This window comes from Pipistrellus kuhlii, unplaced genomic scaffold, assembly GCF_014108245.1.
Source record: "Pipistrellus kuhlii isolate mPipKuh1 unplaced genomic scaffold, mPipKuh1.p scaffold_m20_p_3, whole genome shotgun sequence".
In the NCBI taxonomy this organism is placed as follows: Eukaryota; Metazoa; Chordata; class Mammalia; order Chiroptera; family Vespertilionidae; genus Pipistrellus; species Pipistrellus kuhlii.
Genome location: NW_023425529.1, coordinates 15029097 through 15048544, shown reverse-complemented (window position 1 = coordinate 15048544; position 19448 = coordinate 15029097). Strand labels below are relative to the sequence as shown.

Here is a 19448-nt window from a genome sequence, read left to right as displayed (position 1 = left end):
AAATAAGCCAACAAATCCTGAACAAATCATAAAAAAATTATTACACTAAAGCCCTCCTCCTGGATCACAAACTGCTTATCTAATTGCTGAGGATTTAAGGATCTGAATTCTTGCCATTTTGGATATGCCTAAAGTCGTCATTGTTTAATCTTGCATTCAGCTTGAAAAATGCAAGGAATTAACAGGGCAAAGCTCACACAAATTTGGAACTGTATGTGTATACTGAGGATCTGCACTTTCTGAACTGAAGGGGCAGAGCCCAGGGGAAGCTTCATAGAGAAAAGACTAAAATCTAAGAAAAAAAGCTGAGCAGTGGCCTGCAGGTGGGAAGACATGTTCCAGCTCTAAGGGCCACACAGCATGTGTGAGAATGGTTGGAGGGCCCACCCTTTCAAGCCTCACTAAGCCTTCCTAAACTACATGCACAATTCATTTCATGTTTGTCTATTCTAGGAAAGGCCCTGATTGAATGGCTACCCACAGATAAAGACCAGGTGGACATGAACATGGCCTGAGGCTCAGCAAGAACTAGTCTTGCAGGGATGGATGCATCAACCTGTCCTTTTCCTAACTGGGTGCTCCGTGTAATTTGCTTAGTTATCACCCATATTCATCTGCATTTTGTTGACTGCTTCTCTCCTCTCTGGCGCAAACCTCCTAAAGAGAGGCTTGGCCCTATAGTTTAGCACAGGGCAGTGAGCAGCTCAGAAGAGAATGTCCCCTTCAGACTGCCTCTATTGAAGCTCACCTGAGCATCCTCACTTGACCCATAGCTGTTTTCAGTTCTGACGTGATATAGTGATCATTCTAGAGGATAACTCAGGGGTATGGGCTCAGTCTCAGACCTGCACTCTGAACAATACACTTTTGTGGAAAGGTTGAGCCTCTGAAATTATTTATGTTCCACATGACACGGCCCGCTCCCTGGTCTATAGCTAATAAACTGGTGTGAACCTCTGACTTAGGTTGGGTCAATAAGAATCTCTCTCTACAGAATATGGAGCTGGGGTCCTGGGACAGTCAGTTGATAGGCCTAGAAGGAGGGAGAGGAGAGCGGCATACCATGCACAGAGAACAGAGCCACACGGTCCTGCAGACAGAGAATGACCTCCAGGCTCCTTGGTCTCTCATGAAGCCTGGTTGTAGTTCCTGCTCTTGGATTCCCTGAGATGGAACTGTAGCTGTTTTTACCCTTGGGGTTAATGATATTCAAAATAATAACATCATGATGGTAATAGTTAACACTTATTGAAACATGGCCATGTTCCAGACTGAGTTACATACTATGCCTTATTAATCCTTCTAACAATCAATATCATCCTTTTATACTTGAGGAAACTGACTGAATTGTCAGTCTCCTAGGCAAGAAGAGATGGAGACGGTATTTCAAATCAGGCTGATGCTCTCTGTTTAAACACAATAATATACAGATAACAAAACAGTTTTGTCTATCTAAAACAGCCCCTGCTATGAGGCAGGCCCTGATCTAGCTTTTACCACCATTATCTTTATGATAGTGATCTGCTTCAGTGTTTCAAATGACCAAAACATTCTTTAAAACTTGGAAGAGACACCCATTCCAAGATGGCAAACCAAGTATCCACTGCAATTCTCCTTCTCCCACATCAAAACCATATACACAACAAAAATACATTCAACATAGATTTACAGCTGCCTTGGCTTAAAAACAAGACAGGGGACTTTCAGTGTTCAGAAACTGTAAGGAATCCTTAAAAGAAGGTAAACATTCAAGGAACCACAAATGACTTAAGAAGTTGAAGCCAAGCCCAGAGGCTACATATAAGGAATCCAAGAGAATCTGCCACAAAAGATAACCTGGAAACAAGAATAACTGACCGCCTATATGAGAAAAGCCAGCACCATGAAAAGAAATGGCACCCGAATGGCTTGGCTCAGTGGTTGAGCATAGACCTATGAACCAGGAAGTCAAGTTCGATTCCTGGTCAGGGCACCTCCTGGGTTGTGGGCTCTATCCCCAGTAAGGGGTGTCAAGAGACAGCCAATCAATTATCCTCTCTCATCATTGATGCTTCTAGCTCTGTGTCCCTCTCCCTTCCTCCCTGAAATCAATAATATATATATTATAGTTTAGCACAGGGCAGTGAGCAGCTCAGAAGAGAATGTCCCCTTCAGACTGCCTCTATTGAAGCTCACCTGAGCATCCTCACTTGACCCATAGCTGTTTTCAGTTCTGACGTGATATAGTGATCATTCGGGTATGGGCTCAGTCTCAGACCTGCACTCTGAACAATACACACACACACACACACACACACACACACACACACACACAATATATATATATTTTTTTTTTTTTAAGAAAAGAAAAGGCAAAATCTACCACAACTCAAATGCAAGGAACCAAAGAGTACTCAGAAATAGATTTGGAATATTTCATGATCACAAAGACACAGAATGAGAATAGAGATGTTTCATGGGGATTTTCATAATGATAAGACAATCAACCAAAAAAATGGGGCCAACTGCAGTAGGAAAGGTCGGTCCTCTTTGAGATCTGCAACCAGACCACGATGGTGCTGGAAGGGGGGTTCTGTTTTGCAGAGATGGTTATAATTGCAGAAAGAACTCAACAAGAATAAATAGCTGGAGACAAACTCAGTGGCCAACCTCACAGGGGGCGGCGGGGGAGATAGGAAGTGACACATACAACTTTCCTGCACAACATTTTGACTGCCCTGTGCATGACCACTCTCAAGATTCTGTTCTAAGAGCTACCCCTCACAAATGGCAGTAGCCTGAGCTTACACCCAGATAACATCATCAGAAAAAGGTAAAGGAGTATATTGATTCTTTCAAGCCACAGCTGTAACATTTCTTCTCATTTCTATGGGTGCCACCTGATGGCTCCCTCCCAGACCCTCAGTGTGGCAGGAGCGCCCAGGGGCCTGCAGTGTTAACGAACATGTTCCTGGCCCTGTGCTAAGTGAGCTAGTTTGGAGAAGAGCCATCTCCCAAACAGAGTAATATGCTATTCGCATTGTTTCAACCCATCTGTTTATACCAGTTTAAACCAGTATATATACTTGTAAAGTAACTTACAGCTTGCAAAACATTTCCCTAGACATGAGCTCATCTAAAATGCCACAAGAGGTATGGTAAGTAGTTAGGGTTTGTTATCCCAGTTTACAAAAGAGGGAACTAGGCTCCCAGAGGTTGTGACCATTAGTGATTGACAGAAGTGGAAATAGATCCTGGGTCCTCTTGCTTAAATGTTAGTTCTCAGTTTCCTTCCCTGAAATGAGGTTTACATTCCTTCACCATTAGCTCTAAGGCAGAAATAGCCTGAGGAGCACTATCTCCTTAAACTTCCCTTTGGGATTCTGTATGGGAAGATCACTCTTCACTCCTATTACAGTCAATGTAGAATAGCTAATGTTCCTTAATATTATGGTCAACTTTCTATGCAGTTTATGGTCCCTTGTGAGCATGTTTTTTATTAAACTTTGGAAAACAAAATAAATTGCCCAGAGTCTAGATATAAATGCTTCAGCTCATCTCTTACTCCCCTCCTTAAAACATAGTGTTTCTTGATTTAAAAAAAAAAAAAAGCCACTGCTAAAGGTGACTGTACTTAGGATCTGGGGGGAGGTGGGAAGAGTAACTGGGAAAGAGGGGCGGGTGGTGGCATACACTTTGCCAAGAATGACTTCAGTGCCATTCACATGATATACAGAGAAAGCAGCGAGAGCCATGTGGGGGTTTTTGCTCCCATTGCTCTTTGCAGGGCTTATCTCTGTCAGTGACATGCAATCCTCTATCAGTGCTTTGTGCAGAAGGAGGCCTGTCCCCATCACACTATCCATTGCTGCAGTTGATGGCCGCACCACGGTCCAGCCTCCTCCCTGGAACCACCACCCTCACATCTGGTCAGTGTGGCTTACTCTATTACATTATAGTTCCTGAACTATGTGTAGGCCACTCAGCATTCTGGATGACCCCAAATCCAAAGTGCTTACAGAAGCACACACTCAGCAATAGGTGTGAGACGATCTGGCCCCAGCCTGCCTGACAGCATGCACAGAAATATCTTTTAGTCAATGAGAAACCCAGGAATTGCAATGATTCCACATGGCCCACTTCACAATTTGGGACTATGTGTTTGGAAATGTAACTTTTTCAGGCCTTACTAATTTCTCCAGGCCTTATTTTTAGCTTCCTTCTCTGACATTCCACTCCACAGCCCTAAGCAGGTCCTTTTGGAAGAACTATCCCAAGACTGATGCTTGGGCTGATCCTATAGAACCAAAAGGGAAGAGGGTAGCTCACTTTCCCATTGAGCCACCAGTGCCAGACAGCAGCAGCCTTGGTCCATGGTTAAGCCTACAAGAGGGGCTCTGACTGATATGCATATTCCCAGGGAAAATGATCATTCAGAGACTGCCAACCATTCTGCATTCTGAATGCATTGTGTAGACCATGCCCTCCAGCCTGATATAATATCTACCTCTGAGGGCTGGGGGGAGGAGAAGTAGAGACTAATAAAAGTATTTGTATTGATGCCTTGGGAATGCTGATCTGTGTTCCCATCTCTCCCCTGCTCCCCACCATGTACCTACAATATCCCCTTCAGTAGGTGGGAGTGGAAATGGACAATTCAGAATCTTCTGAGCACCTGTGATCAGCCCTCCTGGTCTCCACTTTTGGAGGCAAATGTTGAAAGGGTAAGAGTAAGAGAATTTAGCACAAATGAGCCAAATACCCCTAACTAAATGAGGAGTTCTAATGAGCACACCCAGCTGGGACAAATGCCAGGGATAAGTAACAAAGGGGAAAGATAGGGCGCAGAGAGCCTGCTGTAAGTGGTTTTCAATGTTGGCTTCACACTGGAATTTACATGGTGTTTTTAAAAATATAGTCACCTCTATCCCAACCCTAGATATTCAGCTTTAATTGGCCAAAGTGAAAAGATTTCAAAGTGCAAGGTGAGATCAGAACAGTAAGAACATGGGAGGGTCTTTGTGGAGCTAAGACCTTTGAGATGACACTAGAGGTTCTCTTTGTCTCCCTTTTCCAAGGGGAGCTTTATGTCCCCACATCCCACATTGCTGGATGGCATGTCAGGTATCTGTCTGGGTCAATGCCACACTCTCTCTCCTTAAAATACAACCCTGCAAGTAACTCTATATAGATCCACTACTGGCAAAAGAAATTCTGTGGAATTTGTAATTTTGGGAGACTTTGAAACTCGTGCGTGTGCGTGTGTGTGTGTGTGTGTGTGTGTGTACATACATACAACCTATAGGAATCAGTTGATTTCCAGTAATCTGGGTCCCCTTTAGATGCTCCAGAAATCTTAGCATCTGTCCACATTCCACTTTGAGCCTTTGAAAGGGTCTGAAATGCAAGCAGCCCTCTCTGAGCAAGTTACTGTCAGTTTCAGACTTTCTGGGGTTCAACTCCAAAGCCCCTTTCATTTTTTAATCCTGAATGAAATCAAATAAGGATGGAAATGCAAAAAAGAAGGAAAAAGTTTGTGAGATGCCCCCTACTAACCACCCTAAACTCTCAGCATTCAGAGTTACTATTTTAGTCCATGTTTCTTACATCTAGAGCTAACAATCAATTTACCTACCTGCTACCTCATCTTCCAAGGCTGGTTTACCATCCCCAGGAGCCATCACTGATCAGAGTAATCAGTGAAAAGACGGGCTTGATGCTCCCCTTCTATATTCCACTCATTTATTCACTTGCTCATTCTTCCATCCATTCAACCAACAGTCATTCTTTCCTTGAACAACTATCTATAATAATAAAAGGGTAATATGCTAATTAGACTGGACATCATTCCAGACATCCTTCCTGACAAAGCTGGGTCCAGAGGGAAGCCAGCTGGGGTCCCAGGTGCCTGCAGGTGGCCAGAGGAGAGAAGCCCAGGTCCTGGATGCCAGAGTGAAGCCAGTGCTAGCAATCAGGGGAAGGAAGGCCTACTCTTGCACAAATTTTCATGCATCAGGCCTCTAGTATTTACTTAAGAGTCATCCTCCACATTGCAGCCAGAGTGATCCTTTTTCAAACAAAAGCTTGATTGTGCCCTCCCCCATGTCAATTCCAAATCTTCAATAGTTCCCCATCACCCATTGGCTCCTGCCTCCTCTGCACCTCACTGCCCACATTATCCCACACCTGTCTCTGTGCACCACATACCTGGATTTCTTTTAGTTCTGTTATCCCTGTTTCCTCATCTCAGGGCCTCTCTCCACCTGCTTCCTCACCTGAAACTCTCTTCTCCCATCTTCTCCTACTTTCACTGATGACTACAAATCACATCACAGGCCATCGGAACACTTCCCAGGTATTTCTTGGGGTTGTTTGGCACCGCATCCATTACTTAGAACAGATGATATCCCTCCACACTGGCTGCTCTTAAAAGAATTTCCTTTTCTGTCTCTAACCCAGTCCCTGCTCTCGCTCTCGCTCTCTCTCCCTCTCTCTCTCTCTCTCTCTCTCTCCTTGGACAAGAGCCCCAGACAGCATTGTGCCACAGGAAAGCTCATAAAAATCCCAAAGTCCTTCGCTGACCGCTTAACACATTTTCCCCTCTTAGTTATAAAGCAGATTTTTTTCTACTGGCTCTATCGTTGGCTGTGCCTCTGTCAAGTAGTCCTTCAAAGAACCGAGGAGACTTGTGGCAGACAGACAGTAATTTTATACAGCAGCCCCTAAATGAGATGTAAACACTGAAGGGGGGGGGGGGAACTGGGAAGATATATTGCCAATTCATACAAGAGCCAAAAGTAAAAGGAAAATGTCAGAGGATTATAGTGACAAGCTGAGGTCTCTCTACCAGTAACCCAAGCCAAACTCAACTTGATTTCCTAGACTTGCTAATAGACCACAATCTAAAAATCTCAAATCTCTCAAATCTCTCTCTCTCTCCTCTCTCTCTCTCTCTCTCTCTCTCTCTCTCTCTCTCTCTCACACACACACACACACACACACACACACACACAGAGAGAGAGAGAGAGAGAGAGAGAGAGAGAGAGAGAGAGAGAGAGAGAGAGAGAAAGAGAAGAATGAGAAATAAGCACACAGAAGATTTCCCTGGTGATCATTTAAGTGGTAAGAGAAAGAAAAAAATATATATGAGAGTGATTTATGAAACCATTTTTCCCACTTTATTCCACAACCATCAAAAAGTCTCACATACATAAAAAAAACTCCATAAAAGCAATGAGTGGTAAAACGAATTCTAATGTGAAGGAATCTTACACTTGGGCTATGACCTACACTACTGTAGTTTCTTTTGGGGGAGCTATCTTTGACTCGAGTACTATACAGATACGCTTTGGAAGGAAGGTTCAGAGGAGGTGTGGAAAGAAGTAGCCTGGCAGACCCCTCCTGAAGGCACTCACTCCTTCAGATTTGTATAGCACCTGAGATTCCTCTGGGAAAGACTCTCCCACTGTGTGTGTTGGGGGGAAGGGGTAGAATAGCACCATACCTTGAGTGCCCTACCCTGCATGGGACCCACTGGGTCTCTGGCTTTACTGCTCCTGGACAACCAAGAGCCACCTCTTACTGCGTGCAACTGTGATACCTAATGCAGGGGCAGTGATGGGAGTACCCTTAGACAACAAGCCCACAGTCCCAATCAGTGGACCTCAGGCCTTCTAGGTTCCAGAACTCCCAGGACAGAGCCTGTTCTATGACATCAGACAGCTCTAACAGGAGACTCTCATCAAACTCTGGGGTTGCTAAAAACTGCCACAGTGGCCCTGGCTGGTATGGCTAGTTGGCTGGCTATCCTCATGTGCACCAAAAGGTTACTGGTTCAATTTCAGGTCAGAACACATGCCAAGTTAACGGGTTCAATCCCAGGTAGGAGGTGTTTAGGAGGCAGCAGATGGATGTTGTGCTCTCATATCAATGTTTCTCTCTCCTTTTCCCTTCACCTCTCTTTCAAAATCGATAAAAAAAAGCTTTTTAAAAATTTGCCCACACTTGACTTTCCCAATCACCCCAGCCTGCAAGAACTCCTTCCTCCAAACTTCCAGAGCCTCTGTGGTCCCTGGCATTTACCAAACATATCCTGCCCCATCCTATTGTTTATTTCTCTGCAAGTCTGTCCTGAGCTCCCAGGTAGAGTACAAGACTCATGAAGGTAGAGCCTTGCCTTCACCTCTTGGTATTCCACATGGGACCTCACACAGTTGTTCAGAAGAGTCAAGGAAGACAAGAGACTCCCTTAAAATAACACTTTTGTTAAGCAGACAAGAAAAACATCTAACAGATGTGTTATGTTTTTTAAAGGCTCCTTTCTAAATTCCAAAGAAATCACTAAATAAGAACCTGATGTCAATTCCATTTCTACTGGAATCTGGACCAATTAAAAACAGGATGTGAAAAAAAATGCTGAGGAGATCACAAAGCAGGAGGGACTCAGAGGACAGAAGTGGACAGTAGATGGCAGTCTGTCCCCATGTCAGAAATAGTCACAGAGACACTATGCATCCAGGCAGCAGAGAGAAGCAATGAGCTTAGGTGCTCGGGCAGATTCACCTTCTTGTCTGTGTAAACTGCAGCCATGAGAAGGGTCCTCCTGAAAATCATACCTCTGAGTGCACACACTTACACATCCGAGCTCCATCACCTGAACAACATCCACCCTACCCAGCTCTCCCCACAAAAAAAAAACAGGGGCACATATCACAATGGGCTCTGAGAGACTCGGAGACTTGGTCTGACATTTGGGACTTAATGACAGGAAAACCACTGTCTTGCCAAAGTCAAGACTATTCACAAACCCTTGGACTGCTCCTGACCAAGATTCTCCATCATCATTCACACTAAAAAGCAACGCTCCAACTGAGACCCCTGCAATTGACATTCCATGTTCATGTTGCCCCTTCTTGGATCACACTGATATAAGCCATCTATCTCTTTCACCAAATTCTAGACCCTCAGAATCAGAGCTGTAGCATCCACCTTGCATCTTCTCTAACATCTAGCACAGGCCTAAACTTAGCTTACAGCAGAATGCTTACTGAATAATCTTCCAACATATGCTTTTCAAGTGTGTAAACATCAATCACCTTAATTCATATGCAATGACACACAATTCTCCTGTGACCAAGAGCCCAAATTTGCAGAAGAGCTAAGCAGATGAAGACATGGGGTAGAGGGGTCTCCAAAGAGAAAAAGAATAGCCTTTCCTGGTGAGCAGGCTTCATGACCTCAGGCCTGGACTGGCTAAATGGAGACACAGAGAACACGGCTCTGGACCCTTGGCCAGTGCATGTCCTCTCTGAACCCAGACCCTTACCCCTGCACAATCAGAACTCAGTATAACTCACCATGTAGTCATTCCTTGGACTCATTTCTATGGAAGACACTGTTCAAGGTATTGAAGGACACAAGATGAAAAGACCAGATCCCTTCCTTTGCAGAGCTCATATTTTAGTAAGAAGATAGAAATGAGAATAAAACTCAAACTGCTAAGTGGTAGAACATGTGATGGCTGGGGAAGGAGCCCCAGGCTCTCTGAGGAAGGGAGGGAAGTTGCCCAGAGAAGGTAACGGTGAAGGATGATTTCCATATCCTTGGTGGAGATGGAGAAGAGAGCATTCTAAATGCAATGTACACACAGAATGTATCCTCCAACACCATCTCAAATTCAAGAATATACATATATTCCTGCCACTAGAATAGCTTTACAATCGAAGGACATTTCCCTCTACATTTAAGCCATATCCCCGTATGGAGCCATCCATCCAGGTTTTTCTATTAATCCTTTATTCCCACAATAAATGATGAGGCAGGAAAGACTTTAGGGATCACCAAAGCCAGTAGCCCTTAACTCTCTCACTTAACACACGAGGAAAGTGAAACCTGGTGTGGTTCGGGGACTTCCCCAAATGCATAGTCAGTCTCTGGAAGAGTTAGGGGTGGAATCTGGTCTCCTTGTTCATAGTTCGTGATCTTTCTGATTTAGATTACTGAATTCAGTTACCCACAGACAATTTTATTCCACATAAACCTTTCCCTAGGCTCCAACTTCCAATCCAAAATCTGCCACAAATCTGGCAAGCTTGCTTCTTCAGCACGTTATAAACACACACTCATCCATATGTTCAATAACTTATCTGGCACTACATAACTTAATTTCCTCCTCCTCCTCCCCTGCACATTTCTGCATAGAAGTTCTCCAGGCCAGCAGGAATACCTGGAAATCTTAGGTCTGGGCCACAGTGAGGCTCAGGGACCAGGAGGATCATGGAATAGGTAGGTTGTCACAACTAGCAGGGTCCTTTTGACCTTCTAATGAATCCAAGCCGCTCCTTTTCCAGAAGAGCAAACAGGCCCATGGAGGGGAAATGACTTCGGGTCACATAGCTAGTTTGAGTCCTTTGCAAAGAAAAGTACAGCAAGCTGGGTAACAGGACAGATGGGCTCCTTCCCCATCACAGGACAAACTTGTTGGGAATCAGGTGATTCCCAGAGTGGCATTTTCCCTTCTGAACCCGATGGAAGCAGGGGCATGCCCTGTGAACAATTGGGACTAGGTCTGCTAGACACAGGATGGAAATAATCCCAGAGTTCGAACTTGAAACATATCCCCTAAGGGATCATTTGGAACCAGTGGGGGAGGATATTTTTAAAAGCCAGGGCCTTAGACCTAGAAACAGAGGGAGAGAGGCAGTAAATTTCAAGGACCTGGCTATCATAAAAACAAACAAAAAAAAAATTCATAATAGAAGAGCTAAGTCACCCTACACATGGAAAGTTGTTTTAAACCAAATTAACACATAGTTTTGGAGTACCTACAACCTCACCAGCATTAGATTAGTGTTGTACATTTATTTGCATATTGCATTCCCTTTAAGCAACACAACAAAGTCATTCTTACTAATTGCCTTGAGGATGAGAATGTGGTAGTCCTGGTGTGGAAATCAGCCAAGGAAGAAACAATAGCCTTCAGTCACAGCCTTCAGAGAGGGCAAAATGCACTCTTAAGCACCCCTCTAGTGGCTCTACCTGTGGTACTACCCAGAGGAGGGCTTGTGGCAGGCAAGTTCCAGAGCTGGAGGACACTTCAACTGCTCTGCTCCAAAGGGTCCAGTTCTTAGCGGCACCCTCTGAACCCAATCTCTCAGCAAAATATAAAATAAAATAAATAAATAAAATCTATATTCACATTGGCTCCAGTATAACAGAAGGGAATTCCCTAGCCTATCCCATTTTCCAAATTCTAAAAAGCATTCATGGTCTCTATTCAGATTTTCTTTTACTTTGATTCTGTACAACCTTCATTGTAGTACTCAAGAATGCTGAGACCTACCACCTCTTGTGGGTGTGTGGATCAAAACCAGATGTCCAGCTCCAATCTTATAGAGTTTACAAGAAGGCAATTGTGGCTTAAATCAATACCCTGATTCTGGAAGGGCAGATTCCCTTGTCAACAGAAACAGAATGGAGGTGTGTGTGTGTGGGGGGGGGGGGGGGGGCGGGGAGGTGTTCAATGGGAGCTAAGACAGATCTGAGACACACGCTTGCCAGCAGGTGGCTATAAAACCTCAACATTTGTCTTGCAAGTGAAAATGAACCCTCCAGTGGAGCAGGCTTCCCTGTGGGGTGATAGACTTTGCAGAGGGCTATCAAACAATTGCCCATCTGGATGACACCACAGAATGCAGAAAACAGAATCTGACTGGCAGGTGATGGACTCGGGATGGCCATAGGCTTCAGGACAGAAAGCCAGCACACCAATACCTAGTTGCATCACTATAAGCATATCCCTTAACCTCATGTAACCTGAGTCTCCTCATCTGTAAATGAGATTATTTGGGGCATTGAGATAATGCCATACACTATTTGCAATCATGTCTGAAACTCAGTTAAGGACTCAAATATTAATTGCAATTATCATCATCATCATCAATCATCTTAAAGATGGGTTCTTATCTTAGTCAGAAATACTAACACTAAGAGGCATTCACATGGAAGCTAGATGATTAATTAGCATCAGGCCTACCAGAAAGCCAAGCACAACTTCCAGCTCTGTATACACTGTGCAGGCTAAGCCAATTTTGTGAACATTCTTGGCCAAAACAAAACACTATGGCATATTCTTTGCATGACTTTCTGCCTTTGACTCAGCCATTCCCCAAAGTTATAAACAGGAGCTCATTTAGGGTGTGCCAAAATGTACCTCAAGTAAGACCTACTAGCACTGCTTGAGCAGAAGGATAGAGCTACTGTAGAATCCTAGGGTGGTAGAGTTGGAATGGGACTTTGAAATCTTCTAATTCAAGCCCTTCATTTACAGGTAGGTAAATCAAGGGCCGGAGAGAACATCCAGGGTAACACAACAGCTGATTAGTGATGAAGCTCAGTTCCAAACCTGGTCTCCCACTTCCAAGTCAGCAGGTTTTCTGCTGACCTGTGCTGCTTAAGGTCATCTTGGCCTGGCATTGTTTGAGGTCAGCAAGCTACTTACAGCTCTGGCCTCGAATGAGCAAGAACTTTCCTCCTTTCAAAAATCTCTTACTGAATAAAACCATAAAAAATATGGGGCTCAACAAATGTCTTTTCTGAAGGTGCTACTAAAAAGTGAACAACAACAACAACAGACCCCACCTAATTTCACTTCAAAATCTGTTCTCTTCTCCAGCTCAACCAGTTATTGTCAGAGATTTGTCCTATGAGGATGTCCAGAGACATAGATAGCCTCTGGTGGCTCACAGTTAAGATCACTTGAAAAAGACTAGGAAACAGCCAATGCATTTTGACCACCATGTACTCTCTAGCTTCTTGATATTCTGGACTAAGAGATTGAGTTATGGAAAACTATGAACAATAATTTAAAAAAATACTTTAGATCTTTGGCCACCTACATGTGCTTTCATACGTTTTAAAGTAAGTCCTCTGAAAGGTTTCCTTTGTCCAACCTTAATCTTAATAGAAATCTGTCCAGGCAAGAATGTAGTACTATGCACACTGGCCTCCTACTTCTTAAAAGCTCATACATCCTCCATCCCCCTATACAAGTGATCTGAAGAAAGTTGTTTCTGACTTTTTCCACAAGTTGGCCCTTCTGTAAGAAGCAATATGATGACAGTTCCATCTGAGCCAGGCACCATCTACCTGCCACCCATACCATTCCCTAGGAAGCATTCATAGGGCCATGCCTGTGCTAAGGTGTCCCCAGATCATGTACACACATCGCATGTTCTCCTTTCACTCTGCACATGCCTGTCCACACACAAAGTATATCCACAGACTGTATCAGCAGCACCACACTGGGCTTAGGCTTGTCTCCAGTAGATTTGGTCCTTCTCCAAGAAACTCAATTTTAAATAAAACTAAATCTAAAACCCCAGCAACGGTCATTAGTTCAACCCACTGCTAGAAACTGCCTGCCTCGTTAAAGAGTAAAAGAGCAGCTGGTGAGTCTTGAAGCCCATCAGTGGGTTTTAAAGATCTTCAGTGCCGGCCTGTCTCCCCCTCTCTCACTTCAGCCAACATGTGGATTTACATTCCCTTCAGTTGGGATGGGAATAACTATTCAGAAAAAGGTCTGGAGAAGCCTGGAGCAGAAGCTGCCTGTTCAATTAGTTGTCCTGAATGGAGGGGAAGAGGGGAAGCTAAACATCTGATACATCTGGGAGTGGAATTGCAGAGATGGGAAATGTTATGTAATTAGACTCTGCTGGCCTGTCCCGCCTGGGGAATGTGAGACCCATCAGCAGTGACCTCTTCCAATCAACTTAATTGGCCCAATCTCGCCAAGAAAAGCAACAGAATTGGTTTAGTGCCTCATGGAAATAGCTTAGCTCCTGACTATTTATGGCCACTGAACTTAAGGATGGGAGCCTGACTCTGAGCCAGGAGTCGACAGCATGTGCTGACTTCTGGGAGGACTCGGAGGCTGCAGTGGGTTTCCTTGCCCCTCTGCCTCCATTTTTGTCTCTGGGGAGAGTGGCTGTACCAGCTTGCTGCACTGGGTGCACGCCATCCCACATATGTACAGGCTCTTGCCTGCCAAGGACCCACAGTTCAGAGTAAAACAGATCTTCACAGCAACCCAGGATAGATGAGCTTTGCTCCTCTTTTATTCAAGGACAACGGTCATTTTCTCTCTTCTCAAAATCACATTGTGGCCTTGTGGTCTGCTGCACAGCTCATGTTAAAGAACAGAACAATATCTGCTTCTGATCATTAATAACATTGATTTTTGGACCACCTTTCTTCTGAAAAGTTCAGAGACCTTTTACGAATACAGATTTCCATCAGCTATCACCTAGGTTTGACTTGCCTCCATTTTATGGATGAGTAAACTAAGGCGGTTAAAGAAAGTTCTGCTTACACAGTAGGTGAACAGTAGACATGCAGAGGGCATTGATACTATTTTACCAACTTGCACTATCAGGGGGAAGGGGTACAAATCCTGTTTTTACAAGTTCATATACATATGGCACCTGTATTCAACTGGACTTCATCTCTGAGTATAGCTTTGTACTCCTAAACACACCAAGCTTTGACTGGGAGAAGAGGCATCACAGGCATTGCCATTTTTGTAAAAGGAGAAACAGAACAGAGGATCAGAGAGATGAGAAAACTTTCCTGAAGCCACACTGCTCCAAAGTGGCAGAGTGGGACTAGAAACCAGACATTCCCAATGGGGCATCTTCCACCCCCATCACACCATCTTCAGAAATATCTGCCACCAGATCTTCTTCTGACCAATGGCCAAACCCTACATTAATTCTCTCTCATGTGGATGCATTGCCCCTAAAAATAAACAGAATCTCAAAATGGTACAGCTATAAATTCATGAATTCAAAAATGTCATGAGTCAAATAAAGTCCCCCCAATATGTGCTCTCACACAATTAGGACCTAATGAAGTTCCCTGTCACCTGGTCCAGACAAGTAAGTATGTGCAGCCAAAGTGCACCACTTGCCTTGTCCTGATGCAGCCACCCCACTAGCTCTCTCAGGGTGTGAAACCAATTACCTTCGCGTTCACCTCACTTCCCAGAGGCTCCAAAGCCTGCAGTTCTTCTATGCCTTTTTTACTTAAGATGCACATCTGAGCATCTTTCCTTAGATACACAGAATTCCTCCAAAAACATATACAGTATCTACTTCCTCACAAGAGCCAGAATCATCTATACTTCTCTATTTTCTTGGCTAGCTTTTTCCCACTTACTTTATTCCACTCCAGACACACACACACACACACACCAGGTTAGCTTTACCCAGAAAACATCAAGATTAACAAACATTCAACCCTCATCTTCCCTATTAAGGCTTCACCCTACTCCAGCTTCACCTATCAGGTTTGTTCCTGCTAGCAAGTAGGCAGTACACACTTATAAACTCATCACCCTGTTGCATCAGGACCCTCATTCTGACCTGGATGGAGGCAACCCCACCCCAGCTCCCAGTTACCAGCTCCCACCCACTACAAGAAAAATAACTTGTTTCAGCTCCCTCCCCAACACACAAAACTATACATCATCTTTATCTTTATGCCCGCTTTTTACAAAACCACAGATATATTTCAAGTCAGTGTCCCTTTGGCCCTCAAGATCCATAAACATCTCTAGAAACTGAATTATAGTTCTCGAAGAAACCTCAACTAGCATCGAGCTCGCTTCGTTCCTCCTGGCAAAAGTGCAGCAGTCAGCTGAGCTCCAAGACGGAATTTTTCCAGGGCACTGTGCCATGGCCCAGTACCCAGCGATGAGCTGAGCATCCAGTAGTCATTCCATAAATTTTAATTGATAATCAATAACAATTGGTGACAGCAAATTCCTCTATTAGATACGGAATTCATTATACAATACAATACAGCATGCATCTCTGCCACGAGGCATGCCAAATAAATTCTTCCACTCACTCCAATCCTGTGTGTGCATCCTCCCTGATCCCCACAAAGTGCCAACACTCAGGACTTTTCCCCTTAAAATGCACATCCCTCGTTCTAAGCCCTCTCCAATTCCCTCCTTTCTTGGGAGCTGGGGAGGGGATGGAAGCAAAAACCAGCTCAGCATCCTTCCTGATGAGTCTCTCCATAAGTGTCTGAACCCACACTCTTCTATCCCTCACATGACCCAGTGCCATCCAGCCAGTTTTCCCAGGGCACACTCATAAAGTTCACACTCTGCTCTTCTCGGATAATCTTCTCCCGCTTCCACACCTACCCCTTCAGTAATCCTCAGGCACCCAACCTTCCTTCCACTTACTTCCACCTTTCACTCCCACAAACAGCCTAGCCGCCCTCCCACGCCACACCCACTCCATGTGTCTGTGCAGGCATACACATGCCATCTGTCTTCAACACACTGCACCTCTCCTCCTGCTCCGATGCCCTTCCCAGGCACAGATTTCTTCTCATTAGCTACACCTATGTTCCCACCTGCTCTCCTATCCTGCCAGTCAAGCATATGCCCACCTCACAGACTCCTCAGAAACATCTCCATGGAACATAGGGCAGGTGGAGCCCCTCCTCTCCCCCCCCCCCTCTTCCCCCCCCCCCCCCCAACCACACATACACTCAGGCAGAAACTTTCTGAAAACCTCCTTCTCTAATCAAGCAGAGCACCCAAGTGTCCAGATATAACTTCCACCGGAAAGCAGACCCATCATAGTATCAAATCCTCCACTTCCAGCTACAATACAGTCCTCACCAACCCACTCCCTCCTGCAACACGCCCCCCCCCCCCATATTTCCACTTTCCTTCAACACAATTCACAGAGCCTGTTTTCATTTCCCCCATGCCCAAAGCCAGGTCTCTGTGTTTGAGTCCTAAGCAGAGCCTGCCGGATTTTATCCCCTGAATTCCAGTGCTCAACTTTCTTTGTGCAACATGTCAGGAAGGAATTGGGGGGCCAGCCGGCCAGACAGGGCACAGACTGGGGGATTTCTGAGCTTTGTGCAAGCAGAACCTACAGAAAAGTTCCCTCCATGTTACAACTGTCTCCCATCCTGACATTCAGGGTGGGGGATTTAGATGTTTTTCCTGCTCTCTGTTCTGCAGGATGGGAGAGCGCATCTCTTTATGAAAAAGCAGGCCGGCCGTCCAGCACCTTCTGTAATCCTCTGAGTTGCAAACATCAGACTCCACGACTGACACCCACCCCTCTGAGCCCCCGCCCCCAGCTCTGCACACACATAAACAAGTCCGCAGGCTTTGCAGCTCCGAGCCCAGCGCTCAGCGGCTGCTTCCAGGCAGCTGCCTCCACTCAGACTCTGAACCTGCCGCCCTGTCGCCCTGCCGCCCTGCCGCCCTGCCGCCCTGCCGCCCTGCCGCCAGAGGTCCAGGCGAGGCGGTTAGGTTCAGGTTCCGTGTTTCCTCCAGCTGAAATCCCCCCCGAACCAAGGATCCATCCCCACGAGTCTGCAAAGGGCTCTCAGCTCCGGGCATTTGAAGCACAAACGAGGAATCCGGCGGCCAAACTCCCCCAAAGAAGCAGCGCACCCACTGGCGCCCGAAAGCAACAAGAAAGCAACAAGCAGAGTCGTCCCCCCGCCCCACCCCCCAAATTTCATTAGGATTCTTAGTAGAGCTCTGGGATAATGCATCCAGTTGGACCATTGTGGGTATTTTTTTTAAGTCCGACCTAGCTCCGCGGGTTCCCCGCGCCTCCCAACCTTTCCACACCTCCGCCTCAATTTCCTAGAGCTGGCTGCGAGAGACGCTCAGGGTTTCCCCTGGGATGCACGGTCCTCGGCGCCCCCAGCTCCTCCGCCGCCGGGTCCCAGCTGCGCGGCGGGCCACGCGAAGCTCCAACATCTGCTCCGAGACCCGGGGTGGGGTAGCCGCGGGCTGGGCGCCGGCCACGACCTGCCCCGGGTGCAGCGCCCTTTCGGAGAAAAGCTTCCCCCGAAGAAGCAGGGGGACTCTCCAGAGCAGGTAGGCTGGCTGCGTCGGGCAAGGAGTCTCTACTCCCCAAACTGGAAAGCCGCCCTCCAGGTCCGACGCTCGGAGTCTCCTCCTCCCCCAGCCCGCGCCCGGGCCCCGCGAGCTGAGCGTGCGAAGCGCGCGAGGAGCATGGCGCGGGGGGCGTGCCGGGGAGTGGCGGCGGCACCTCGACCCCCGCCTGGCCGGGGATCGGTGTGGCACCCCCTTTTTTTGTTACAGGATGCCCCGGGAGCCCTCTCTGCAGGAGTACAGGCGTGTGTGTTGGGGAAGGGGTTGGTGGCGGTTCTGTGGAATCCCTCTTCCCTGCCCTTCCGTCGCCCCCATTTCCCCTCGCCTCCGCCCTTCATTTCCAATCCGCGTCCCTTAAACCTGATCACTTTCCCAGATATCGGACGTCCGAGGGGCGAAAGAGAGGAGGGGAGAGGGAAAAGAGAGAGAGGAGGAGAGAGGAGAGAGTTGTGTGTGCGCCTGGGCCCGGGCTGATCCCTGTGCAAACTTCGGGGAAGGCACAACCCCGGGAAAGCGCGGTAGTTCGTGCGGCTCGATGGGGATGGGGCGGGGTGCGGAGTGAGGTCCCCCAACGCCACTCCACCGTGGAAAACCCCCACTAATCCCCCCCCAAGCCCCAAACCTGCCCACCCAACGTGCCCACCTCCCCTTACCGTGGCAGAAGTAACCATGGCATCCGTGTGACTGTTTCCAGGGACGTCGACATGAAGAGAAAGGTGGACGCAAGCTCGGTCATTCAAAGTCCCCCCCACCCCGCCGCCGCCGCCACTCCCCAGCAGTGGAGGGGTGAAAAGGAGAAAGAAAGGGAAAGGGAGGAAAGGAGTTGCTTCGGGCTCTCTCGCGGGGCCGCGCGCGCGGAGCTGCTCGGTGGAGAGAGGAGCCTTCAACTCTGAGTCCCGCGAACATAATCTGCGCGGTTATAACCAGCCAACCCGGCCAGATGGCTCCGCGCTCAGCGCTTAACCCCTTGCGCGCCGCCGTCCCGCCCCCGCGCCGCCCGGCTGGTCCTGCGCCCCAGCGCCCCTCCGACAGGGTCTGGGACCCATGGGAGGACCGGACCATGCCTCCTAGCCCCTCTTAGAGAAAAAAACCCCAAAACTTCTAGAGGAGTAGTCTGCTTCAGTCTCCCCTTGATTTCCCTTTTAGAAACCCAGGGGGGAGGAAACGAAATATTCACCTTTTCACTGCATTTTACATGTGAATGTCTCCAGCCTGTCTTATTTGTTGTTGTTTTTAAACAAGTCTTTTTACTCTCCCTTTTCCTTCTTCCTTTCTTTTTCTTTCTTTCTTTTTAAGGTTTTCTTTACTAAGCAGAAGGGCCTTTCTTGCCCCTTCCCTCTGGGCGGCTTGGGTCTAATGTGTAAACTCCTCCTCCAAGCCTAAGACCCTTCCAGCTCCACATCTCTCCCCACCCCCTCTCTAGCCCACCCGTCACTCCTTCCCCACCTCACAACGTGAACACGCCCAAGGACCACGGCACCCCCGTGAACCCGCTGCTCCTGGTGACAGTACGCAGGGCTCTTTGCAG

General features: G+C 46.8%; 1 protein-coding gene across 2 annotated transcripts in view; it reads right to left on the bottom strand.

The window, feature by feature from the left end:
- The window catches only part of NTF3 (neurotrophin 3), a 71446-nt gene extending 52204 nt beyond the window's left edge, over positions 1-19242 (bottom strand). Inside the window, exon 1 of one of the 2 annotated variants that reach the window (XM_036457978.2) lies at positions 19098-19242. Coding sequence is in view for 1 of the 2 variants with exons in the window: in XM_036457977.2 (XP_036313870.1) it covers positions 18574-18591 (18 nt within the window). In the remaining variant the exon portion in view is untranslated. Of the gene's footprint in view, positions 1-18573; positions 18822-19097 lie in introns of those variants that run through there. The other variant, XM_036457977.2, reaches the window with a different exon arrangement.
- Positions 19243-19448: the final 206 nt, after the last annotated feature.